This window comes from Portunus trituberculatus, chromosome 1, assembly GCF_017591435.1.
Source record: "Portunus trituberculatus isolate SZX2019 chromosome 1, ASM1759143v1, whole genome shotgun sequence".
Lineage (NCBI taxonomy): Eukaryota > Metazoa > Arthropoda > Malacostraca > Decapoda > Portunidae > Portunus > Portunus trituberculatus.
This window is the reverse complement of record NC_059255.1, coordinates 5932748-5945247: the sequence shown is the minus strand read 5'-3', so window position 1 is coordinate 5945247 and position 12500 is coordinate 5932748. Positions and strand designations below refer to the sequence as shown.

At 43.0% G+C, this 12500-nt stretch overlaps 2 protein-coding genes and 1 long non-coding RNA gene across 3 annotated transcripts in view; 1 reads left to right on the top strand and 2 right to left on the bottom strand.

Moving 5' to 3' along the window:
* LOC123519886 (collectin-12-like) overlaps window positions 1-876 on the top strand; it is a 3725-nt gene extending 2849 nt beyond the window's left edge. Inside the window, exon 5 of the mRNA XM_045281568.1 lies at window positions 154-876. Coding sequence (XP_045137503.1) covers window positions 154-455 — 302 coding nt within the window. The 3' untranslated portion in view covers window positions 456-876. The remainder of the gene's footprint in view (window positions 1-153) is intronic.
* Window positions 877-1104: 228 nt separating this feature from the next.
* On the bottom strand, window positions 1105-1972 carry LOC123519937. Its single transcript, XR_006679136.1, has 2 exons — window positions 1779-1972; window positions 1105-1724 (listed from the first exon to the last, which is right to left on the bottom strand). It is a non-coding gene; the product is annotated as an uncharacterized LOC123519937 (long non-coding RNA).
* Window positions 1973-7924: 5952 nt separating this feature from the next.
* Window positions 7925-12500, bottom strand: part of LOC123519769 — a 43506-nt gene continuing 38930 nt past the window's right edge. The window contains exons 11-13 of the mRNA XM_045281309.1: window positions 11911-12177; window positions 11444-11653; window positions 7925-10830 (exon numbers count right to left, since the gene is read on the bottom strand). Coding sequence (XP_045137244.1) covers window positions 10697-10830; window positions 11444-11653; window positions 11911-12177 — 611 coding nt within the window. The 3' untranslated portion in view covers window positions 7925-10696. The remainder of the gene's footprint in view (window positions 10831-11443; window positions 11654-11910; window positions 12178-12500) is intronic.

Here is a 12500-nt window from a genome sequence, read left to right as displayed (position 1 = left end):
TAACTTAATTTAACTTCAACCTAACGTAACTTAACGTAACTTCAACCTAACCTAACCTAACGTAACTTAATGTAACTTCTACCTAACCTAACCTAACCTAACCTAATTTGTACCACCACCACCACCACCACTACCCAAGCCCTCCTTCCCCAGGTGTGCGCGGCCCCCGTGGTCCAGAGGGCGAGGCGGGCACCCCTGGACCGCCGGGACCCATGGGCGACACAGGTGACCCCGGGGCGGACACAGAGCAGAAAAGGAATGGGGTACCCGGGCCCCCAGGACACCCCGGCAGCCCAGGGCCCCAGGGTCTGAAGGGGGATAAAGGGGACTGCATTAAGGGCGCCAAGGGGACCATGGGGAAGAAGGGCGACCCCGGGGTGGGCCCACGTGGCAGGAGGGGGTCACCGGGGCCCTCTGGGGATGCTGGGGAGCCCGCTACGGAACTGGGCTCTTAAGAATGTTGCCGTACTACTACTACTACTACTACTACTACTACTACTACTACTACTACTACTACTACTACTACTACTACTACTACTACTACTACTACTGCTGCTACTACTGCTACTACTACACCACAACTACTACTACTACTACTACTACTACTACATCTCCCTACCACTGGGGCATATTTACCTATGAAAGTGTTTACCCTGGGGGGCTCTTAACACTTACCCTGGGAGAATTTACCCTTAGCTCTCTCTCTCTCTCTCTCTCTCTCTCTCTGCTGTGTTAGTGAAATGCATCAAGATTATTTGTATTATTACCATTATTATCTCAGTTGTAATCGTTAGTAATCGTGTCCAAAGCCCAAGTGTAATTCCTGCCTGTAATTCAAGATAATGCTGTAATTCTACTCTTAAAATTATTTGTATTTGTTAGTTTGTTTAATTTTCCTTTTTTTTTTTGTGTGTGTGTGTGTGTGTGTGTGTGTGTGTGTGTGTGTGTGTGTGTGTGTGTGTGTGTGTGTGTGGAATCTGTCTATCTCTCTTTCTCTCTCTCTCTCTCTTCTCTCATTCACTTACACACACAGACACACACACTCTCATTCATTCACTCTCTCTCTCTCTCTCTCTCTCTCTAGGGCGGAACAAAACAATTGGGCAAACACTCCACCAGTCACTTTGTTTATTCATCATCATCATCATCATCATCATCATCATCATCATCATCAGCGTAATAATAATAATAATTCATTTTTTTTCATTCCTTCATCACCTCTTATAGAAATTAATGTTTTTTTTCCGTTTTCTTTATACAAATATACTAAAAAAGGTTGCCTCCTTGTACAGAACGAAAGAAAACGGGGAGAGGAACGAAATAGTGACAAGAATATAGTTAGTTCAGTTAACGCGACAATCAAAGAAAACGGGAAACAGAAAATGGGAAACCGGTATACAAACAGCTGTCATTTATTATTATTTTTTTTATTATTTTTTGATCATTTTTTTTAATACGGGGAGGAAAAAAAAAAGTGATCCATTTTCTGTTGGTTTGTTTGCAAGGGGGAACAATTTCATTTTTTTTATTTATTTATTTTTTGACAAGTTTTTTGTTTTGTGATGTTTTTGTTTCACTTTTTGTGTTTGTTGTTTTTGTCAAGCTATGGAACTACAAACTAGACGCCTTGCTAGTGTTTGTTTGATTCTGTTTACCTGGGAACTGGGCGTGGCTGTCTGTCTGTCTGTATGTATGTATGTCTGTCTGTATGTCTGTCTGTGTGTCTGTGTGTGTGTGTTAAGATTCATAGTTTAAGCGTTTTTTCAGTTTTTTTCTACGTGTGTGTGTGTGTGTGTGTGTGTGTGTGTGTGTGTGTGTGTGTGTGTGTGCACCACGCCCACGCCCTCAACATTGCTGGCACACACAAAGAACCACGGCCAACTAAATACATACACACTACCCCACACACATACATACATACACAGGCCCCCTCCCCCCTACACCAATTCCCCCCCTTACCCCAGCACTAACACTACCCCCACCCCTTCTACTACACGCACACACGCAAACACACACACACACACACACACACACACACACACACACACGGTCGGTCCCTCCTTCCCCTCCCCTCCCCCTCCCTTTCTGTACACCCCCCCAGGCCCTCCCCTCCCTTCACAATGCATAGTAACTGTATGGAACACTAACGCACACACGCACACACACGCACGCACGCACACACGCACATAGCACGCACGTTTCGATGATTCTATGTACGTGTCATGAAATAAGAGACACGTGGCTTTGCTTTTATACGTGTACACACATACATACATATTTACAAGTTGACATCGTGTGCGTGTGTGCGTGTGTACGTCACCAAGCACGCACACAGCTTCAGTTATTGCAAGTTATGTCATGTGCGTATCACCTCCACGCGTTTTGGTAATACGCACACAAACACACATAAGGTTATATATACTTTGTGACTACATTAAATAGTGTACATGTACGTTATCGTGTGTGTGCTTACATGTACACATAGATGACCACCACCATCACCACCACCACCTCCTCCTCCTCCTCCTCCTCCTCCTCCTCCCGCCATCTTGTGTTTACGGAGACTATAGAACAAATTAACATATAAACAATAATAATAATAATAATAATAATAATAATAATAATAATAATAATAATAATAATGATTTTTTTCCCATTCCATATTTCATCGTTACTTTTTTTTAATTAGAATTTTTAGACACGAGCGAAAAATAAAGAAATAATAATGTTTCTCTCTTTCTTTCATAATTCATTTCCTTTCTCTTCACTGATTGAGCAAAACTTACGAGAGAGAGAGAGAGAGAGAGAGAGAGAGAGAGAGAGAGAGAGAGAGAGAGAGAGAGAGAGAGAGAGAGAGAGAGAGAGATGAATAGTCAGAATAAGTAACTCAAAATAGCAAGAAATAGAGAAATAACGGATGAAAGGGGAAATAGACGAAAATAATAGTAGTAGTAGTAGTAGTAGATAATAGTAGTAGTAGTGCATTGAACAAAAACCCCAATAAACCGATGATAGTAATAATAGTAATGATAGTAATACAACCAGTCAACAATAACAATCCAATAGACACGCACCTCACTCCTCACCTCTTGACATGACCTTCTGACACGGCAAGGTCACTGGAAAACCCTTGGAACGCCGCCAGCTGACCCCTCCACGTGCACCATATAACAAACTCTCGGGCGGATCTCAAGCTAGGGACGGTACTCACATTTATTTATATTTTTATCATTTTTGAGTACTTTTCATTATTTTTTCGTGTTGGTTAGTTAGTTTGTATTTTTGTTTTATGTTTTTTTTATTCTCTTTTATGAGGTATGAATGTGTGGTGTTGTAATTATGAAGTGGTTATTATTTACTTATTTCCGTTCTTAGTGCTCTCTACATTGATTTGTCGTGCGGTTTTGTTAGTTTGTATTTTATTAATGTTTTTTTTCTTCCTATTATAGTGAATGAATTAGATCAGATTAGATTAGATTTATGTGATAATGTTTTAAGTTGGGTTTGTCATCTCGAGCCTACAGCGTCACCTCCAGCCTACTCCAGCACCACTTCTCTTCACTATTTCTCATTTATCACTTCTAACCACTTTCAAATATATTCCTCGCATATTTTAGTAACTTTATATTTTTCTCTTTCGTTTTATGCCATGTTGTGGTAAAATAAAGCTTATATTAATACTCAATATAATACAATGTTAAAGTCCCGTCCTTAGATTGAGATCCTCCATAGCAAACCAATACACACCATTTTATTATTTTTTTTTAGTTTTTTTTAAAGTTTTTTTTACATGACTCATCACCTTTACACGTAATATTCACCTTGTTTTCTCTTAATTAAAGCCTAATATATAATTGCATCCCAGCTATATCAACCATGCATGAGCAAATATCACGTTGTTATAAGAAAACCTGGACTGAAATGTCAAAATACTGCAGTCATTTCCTGATTTCCGTAAGGGGGGTGATGGGAAACTGAGCTAAATATCCCGTTTTCTTTCCCCCTGCGCGTACAAAATAATTATACCTGTATTGATAAAGTGATTTTTCTTCCCTTTTTAATTAACTCTCCTTTACAATTACTACTTCCTCTTCTTCTTCTTCTTGTGTGTGTGTGTGTGTGTGTGTGTGTGTGTGTGTGTGTGTGTGTGTGTGTGTGTGTGTTTTATTCTTATGTGTTTCCGTCTCTTCTCTATTTTAAGTTCAATTTTCGTGGTCAAATTCTCTCTCTCTCTCTCTCTCTCTCTCTCCTCCCAGACACATAACCCATCACATACTTGAGAGAGAGAGAGAGAGAGAGAGAGAGAGAGAGAGAGAGAGAGAGAGAGAGAGAGAGAGAGAGAGAGAGAGAGAGAAAGAGAAAGAGAGAATAATAATAATAATAATAATAATAATAATAATAATAATAATAATAATAATGATAATAAATGTGTTTGTCTTTTAGTTTCCATCGTGACAGACAGACAGACAGACAGACAGACAGACAGACAGACAGACATTCACACAGATCACAGACTTCTACTGACGTTTGTTTGTTTGTTTGTTTAATTTCTCGAGGTCCAAATGTGTGTGTGTGTGTGTGTGTGTGTGTGTGTGTGTGTGTGTGTGTGTGTGTGTGTGTGTGTGTGTGTGTGTGTGTGTGTGTGTGTTGCTGTGAAAGAAAGAAAGAAAGAGAGAGAGAGAGAGAGAGAGAGAGAGAGAGAGAGAGAGAGAGAGAGAGAGAGAGAGAGAGAGAGAGAGAGAGAGAGAGAGAGAGAGAGAGAGAGAGAGAGAGAGAAACTGGAAAATAAGATGAACTGAGAAATAAAAAATAAAAAAAAAGCGATAAAAGAAAAAAATAGAGAAATGAAATTAAAGAAAAAAAATGAAAAAAAAAACCGACGAATAAAGAGAGAATATTAAAAGACGCATTGCTATTGGTTGGTGGTCACACGCCGAGGACCAATCACAAGACAGAGCTCCGTGCCATTCCGTGACGTCACCCTTTGTTTACATCACGTGACCCCAACCACGTGGCATACGGTAGAGAGATTATGTACAAGTGTTATGTCTGTGTTCTATCCGACAGCAACACACACACACACACACACACACACACACACACACACACACACACACACACACACACACACACACACACACACAGAGGCTGGCGTCTTTATAAGGGTGGGAGGGGGGAGGAAAGGGTGTGTATGTCCGTGTGTGTGTGTATGTGTGCGTTTCCATGTACGTGTGTGTGTGTGTGTGTGTGTGTACGTGGCACCCTTCCCCTCCCCCTAGACTCATGTTCCAGATATACACACGGCACCCTCGCTCTTACTCCCCCTACACCCCTACACCCCCAGGCCACCCAGTCACGAGTCACGCTTCAAATGGGGCTATTTATCGACTCAACTCCTGAAAAACGTTAGGGGCGTCAATTAAACCAGCTTTCTTCATTATTTCAACGTTTTTTCTTGTTTAATTATTTGTTTTCTGTCTAAACTCCTGAAAAAACGTGAATTGGACCCGTTTTCTTCATTATTTTATCTTTTTTTTGTTTGTTTACTTATTTATTTTGTCTACACTCCTGAAAAACGTTAGGGGCGGGAATTAGATCCGTTTGTTTTCATTATTTCATCGCTGTTCTTGTTTATTTTTATTTATTTATTTTTTATTTTGTCTAAACTCCTGAAAATCGTTAGGGGCGGGAATTAGACCAGTTTTCTTCATTATTTTATCATTATTCTTGTTCATTTATTTATTTATATATTTATTTTCTGTCAAAACTCCTGAAAAACGTTAGGGGCGGGAATTGGACCAGTTTTCTTCATTATTTCAACGTTTTTTCTTGTTTATTTATTGATTTATTTTGTCAAAACTCCTGAAAAACGTTTGGGGCGTAAATTAGATCATTTTTATTGTTTTTTTTATTAATTTGGTCCAAACTCCTGAAAAACATTAGGGGCGGGAATTGCATGATCTTTCTTCATTATTTTTATTTTTCTTGCTTTTTTTTTATTAATTTTCTGTACAAACTCCTGAAAAACGTTAGGGGCGTGAATTAAATAAGTTTTCTTCATTATTTCAACGTTTTTTTTCTTGTTTATTTATTAATTTTCTGTCTAAACTCCTGAAAACCGTTAGGGGCGTGAATCAGATCTGCTTTTCATTATTTTATCGCTTTTCTTGAGTTTGTATATTTTTTCCCGCCAAAATTCGTAAATCTTGTACGTTTTTAGAAGAATAATGTTTTTTGTTCATTTATTTCATCTTTTCCTTCGTTTTATTTTTTTGTTTTTGTTTTTCTTTCCTGTCAAAACTATTTTCTTAACCCCCAAGGAAAACTTTTTATTTATTTTTTTTCTTTTGTTTTTTCATCAATGTTCTAAAAATTTTATTGTTTTTTTTCTGAGTTTTTTTTTTGTTTATTTCTGTCAAAACTCCTATTTTCTTTTTACCTCAAGATTAAGAAATTGTTTTTTTTATCAATTATCTTCAATTCATTTATTTATTTTTTCCTTCTTTTCCTCAGCCAAAACTCCTAAATCATGAATATTTGGTAAACAACTTATATTTTTTTCAATTATTTCACCTTTCCCATTGTTTTCCTTCAGTATTTTGTTCTTTTCTTTGTTAAAACTCCTAAAATTTTAACCTTAGGGACGAGAAATATTGTTTTTTCAATTATTTTAACCTTCCCATTAATTTCCTTATATTTTGCTTTTCCACACACAAAACTCATAAAATTCTTAACCTCATGGACGAACAATAATACTTCTACCAATTATTTTATCTTTCTCATTGTTTTCCTTCAGTATTTTGCTTTTTCTTTGTTAAAACTCCAAAAAAGTATGATGGACGAGAAATAATGGTCTGTTTTCTATTATTTTATCTTTGTCATTGTTTTCCTCAGCCATTGAACGTTTTTCGGGACAAATAAACGTTTCTTTGCAATCACTTTCTCCTCCCCAAATGTTTTTTTTAGCTCTTTTTTTTTTTTTTTGCTTTTCTTTCTTAAAACTTCAAAAAATTTTAACCTCCGCGACTAGAAAGTTTTTTTTTTACAATTATTTTATCCTTCCAAATCGTTTTCCTTCAGTATTTTTGTCTTCCTTACCCAAAACTCATTAAAAAAACGTAATCTATTTTTTTTCCAATTTCTTTTCATTTCCCATCTTAAAAACCATTCCGAACAAGCATCAAATCCATTCCTTTCCATTGACTACCGAATTAATCACCCATTTTTATCGTAACCTCTTCAGTACTATAACGTGGTTTCAGATTCAATGTTCTTACTATTTGACGATTCTATACAGCTTCAGAAACTCATGTGGGGGTTAAAATAGTGAAGACTGTGGCCATTAATCTTCTGCTCTCCATAGACCCTTCCTAATGTCAATAAAATGGTCTAATGGTACACAAATCTCATTCTTTTAACTATTTGACGATTCTATAGAGCTTTAGAAACTTATGTAGGGGTTAAAATAGTGAAGACTGTAGCCATTAACCTTCTGCCCTCCATAGACCCTTCCTAATGTTAATAAAATGGTCTAATGGTACACAAATCTCAAGGTAGAAATGTGTCCCAGTACTGAAGGGGTTAAAATAGTGAAGACTGTGGCCATTAATCTTGTGCCCTCCATAGACCCTTCCTAATGTCAATAAAATGGTCTAATGGTACACAAATCTCAAGGTGAAAATGGTTAAATACTCGACAGACCTTCCTGATTAGCTGGGGGGATCCTGGGGCGTATGGTGTTGGTGTGGGGTGGTGGGGGGTGGTTGGAGCAAGGGTTGGGGGGCGTGAGGGGTGTGCCAGGGGCGGCGGGGGCGGGGCGGCGCTCAGCACGGGATGACCCTACGGACGGCTTCTAGTACAGTAATGGCTCAGCAATAGGGACTAAATTAGTGAGAATCAGTTGACGGGCTGTGATGATGGTGGGTGTGTGTGTGTGTGTGTGTGTGTGTGTGTGTGTGTGTGTGTGTGTGTGTGTGTGTGTGTGTGTGTGTGTGTGTGTGTGTGTGTGTGTGTGTGTGTGTGAAGGTCCATATTCAAAAACACTCTGCTCTTACCGCCACTGTTTTCAAGGGTGCTTCTCCAGTTAATAGTGCAGAAATGTTGTCACTCTGCCTCTAGAACCATAAAAACACCCTTAAAAAACTCGTGTCAATTTAAATAGAGCGTTTTGAAATAGTGGAGGTAAAGGGCACGAGAGTTTAAGAATACCAGCCCAGTGTGTGTGTAAGTGTATATGTTAAGTATGTAAGTGTGTTAAGTGTGTATGAAGTATATGCAATCGTCTAACCACACTGACCCACCACCACCACCACCACCACCACCACCACAGCCACCACACACACACACACACACACAGACACACATTCACACTGACACACTGACACACACTAACAGCAACACATTATAAGACTCGCGTGTCAGCACAAAGAGTTGCAGCTTGGTATCAAAACACTTAGCCCCGCCCTGCCCACGCCCTCACGCACTGACTGACTGACTGACTGGCGCCCATATCCAAAAACGTCCTGTTCTCTCACCAAGACAATTTTCCAAGCCACCGAGACAATTTGCCGGGTTTTGAAGACATTTCCTCCTTTTAACCAACCAGAAATCTTGTCAATCCAACACCAGAACCACAAAAACAAATTAGAAATCTTGCTAATCCTTTTCTAGAACCACAAAAACACCTTAAGAACATGAATAGAGACAATTAGCTTGGTTTTGAAGACATTTCCTCCTTTTAACCAACCAGATATCTTGCCAATCCATTCCTAGAACCACAAAAACACCCTTAAAAACACGAATATCTTTGAAAAACGGTCGTGGTGAGAGAGGGAAGTGTTTCTGGGTGTGGTGTGGTGTGTGGGGTATGGTGTGGTGTGGTGTGGTGGGCGTGGCCGTCGAGGGGCTGGGCGGGGCTGAAGCATACCTCTTCTACCACATCCTGTCTATCTACTGGTCCAAAACAGTGCGCGTCAGTGCTATAGTCGCGGCCACAATGCGCTTGGGGCTGAAATGGGGCTGACCGGGGGCTGATTGGGGACTGATTGGGGGCTGAGTGGGAAATGGTTGAGGTCTGACTACTGGCATGACTGTGAGGGTGTATGGGACTGTTGGGGGCTGATTGGGGCTGACTGTTGGCTAGCTAGGACATGACTGTGGAGGTATATGGGACTGTTTGGGGCTGACTGTTGGCTAGCTAGGACATGACTATGGAGGTATAATGGACTGTTTGGGGGCTGATTGGGGCTGACTGTTGACTAGCTAGGGTATGACTGTGAGGGTGTATGGGACTGTTTGTTGTCTGACTGGGGGGCTGAGTGGGAGATGGTTGGGGCTGATTGGGGGCTGAGTAAGAGATGGTTGGGGTCTGACTGTGGACTAACTGAAGGCGAAAGACCGATTTAGAGGTGATTGGAGGTGTTTGGGGCTGACTGGAGGTGTTTCAGGCTGACTGGAGGTGTTTGGGACTGACTGGAGGTGTTTGGGGCTGACTGGAGGTGTTTGAGGCTGACTGGAGGTGTTTGGGGCTGACTGGAGGTGTTTGGGACTGACTGGAGGTATTTGAGGATGACTGGAGGTGTTTGGGGGCTGAGTGGAAGTGATTTTGTGTGACTGGAGGTGTTTGGGGCTAAATCAGGGTGTTTGGGGCTGAGTGGATATGTTTGGGGCTGACAGGCGGGCTAACATAATCACTTGGCACAGCTCAACACCCAACAAGTGCTGTGGGGATGCAAACAAACACGAAAAACACAGCAAGTCACGCGGGGAAACAAAAAAAACACACGGATATATTTTTTTTTCAACACTCCTACGCGCAGCACCGCCACGCTCTCCCACTGTCCCGCTGTCCCGCTGTCCCATGTCCCAAGCAGCGGTGTGGCCCGGACCAGGATACTGAAGCCTAGTGACACCACAACACAAGTACACGCGCGGAGGAAAGACGCCCAGCCACGCCCTGCCCTTCACCTTAAACACACCCATCTCCACTCTCACACTTCACTCTTCTCCGTGACACCCTTGGGACAGTGATACGGTTTGATACACCCTGGGGACACACTGAGACACGCTTTGATACCCTGGGGCACACTGGGACACGCTTTGATACCCTGGGGCACACTGAGACACGCTTTGATACACCTTGGGGCACACTGGGACACCTTAGCGTTCAGTTAGAGAGTGGTCTGATGTGGTGGCAGTCCTGCTAACACGCACACTAGACCAGGGTGACTTTAGGGTGTATTTTCAGGTAAGGTAGGGTGTCCTGGGGCTTGGTAGTGTCAGGGCGGGACGGGGCAGGGCTGGCAGGGACGCACGCCCACACACGGCAGCCTGGCAGAGCTCTACATTATCTACACACGCCGATACTCTAGTCTACACCACTACAGCGGGCACATGAAAACTGACGCAGGCAACTTGATAAAACACAATTTGGGAGTTTTCTTGACTAGGGGGCGATATCAACACCCCTTTCACTTGGTCCACGGGTCCCGCTAACACACACACACGCACGCACACCCACGCGGGGGCGGCACTGGTTCAGATCATTGGCACAGGGAACACTGGTACCACTCCCCAGGGCCTCCCCCAGCACACGCCTGTATTCCAAGGACGTGTGGTGTTCCAGGGTGTTCCAGGGGCTGTGGTGTGATTCCAGATGGCCTCCCGGTCCGCCCCTGTCCCCTCAGCCCTCCACAGGTCAAAATGAGGGCGCAGGGAGCAGGAGGAGGCGCTGCAGAAGGCGTGGCAGAAGTAGTAGAAGTAGCAGGGTGGCGGAGGAGTGGGTGGAGGTACTGGCTGACACATTCAACGGCGGGTTGGAGTGACAGCCGCCTGAGAGAGAGAGAGAGAGAGAGAGAGATTAGTGTCATTTGGTATTGCTTCACACTCCTTCCTTCCTTCCTTCACTGTTTTTCTCCTTTAATTTCCTCCATATGCTCTTCTTTCCTCTCCCTCACACACTCTCCTCGTTGGTCCATATTCCCAAACACTCTGCTCTCACCACGACTGTTTTGCAAGGCCACAGAGATGACTGGCGGGGTTTTCAAGAGTGTTTCTACAGTTAATAGTGCAGAAATGTTGTCACTCTGCCTCTACAACCATAAAAACACCCTTAAAAAACTCGTTCAAATTTAGATAAAGCCTTTTAAAATAGAGAAGGTGAAGCTTAAAGTGTCTGAGGATATGACCCTTGCTCTCACACACCCCAACACACACCTACCCTTCCTTATCTCCCTCACACACCCCTACCTAACACACACACCCCTCCATACACCTCTATCCATATGATCAGCCTTCTTTTTCTTATATTTAGACCAAGCGGGGTTTTCATTGGGACTTCTGGGCTAAAGAGGGCTACCCATTAGAAAACCATTGCCCGAGTGAGAAGGCCCATTGTACCACGGTGCCCCTCACTCACCAACGCCCCACAGCTCCATAGACTCACCAGTACTTGTTGTATTGAGGGCCATGTGACCGTGCAGCCCCGGCGTGAGGTCTCTGCCGCAGGAGTGTGTGGAGGAAGCTAAGGACATGACCCCTGCTCCCTGCTCCAGCACCAGACACAGCCGCCTCACACCCTTGCTGCTCCGAGACGTGGGTGTGACGACCAAGTACTGCCGCCCACCGTCCTCCCAAGACCCGTGGCAGGAGTACTCTATGGTAGTAGTAGTAGTAGTAGTAGTAGTAGTAGTAGTAGTAGTAGTAGTAGTAGTAGTAGTAGTAGTAGTAGTATACACGTCAGTCTTATTACCCTAAGAATACAGAAACACGAAAAACAAAAACAAAGACGAGAAAGAAAAAAAGAAGAGAGAAAAAAAAAAGAAAACGCATCAAAACAAAACAGAAAATGGGAGAGGGGTTGACTACTTTCCTGGAGGGGGGGAGGTGGGAGGGAGGGAAGGGGGCGCTTACCTGCAGAAGAGCACTGGTTACTCAAAATCAAGGTGTCTCTTCCAGTGCAGCCCACAGCCAGGTGCGTGAAGGGTCCGCCCACGCACTGCTCCCTCAACGGCGCCTCATCATCGTGGGCGTACAGAGGGAACCCATTGTTACTCTCGCCTCCGCCCACGCCCAACGCCGCCACGCCCATCTCCTCGCCAGTCACGCCAGCCTCGGACACGCCGCCCACCACCTCGTAACGACCCATGCCCGGACATCGTGTGCTCTCCGCCCTGCTGCCTGTGGGTTAAGTTAAGTTAGGTTAGGTTAGGTTAGGATGGGTTAGGTTGGGTTAGGTTAGGTTAGGTTAGGTTAGGTTAGGTTAGGATGGGTTGGGTTGGGTTAGGTTAGGTTAGGATGGGTTAGGTTAGGTTAGGTTAGGATGGGTTAGGTTAGGTTAGGTTAGGTTAGGTTAGGATGGGTTAGGTTAGGTTAGGTTAGGTTAGGATGGGTTAGGATGGGTTAGGTTAGGTTAGGTTAGGTTAGGATAGGTTAGGTTAGGTTAGGTTAGGTTAGATTAGGATGGGTTAGGTTAGGTTAGGATGGGTTAGGTTAGGTTAGGT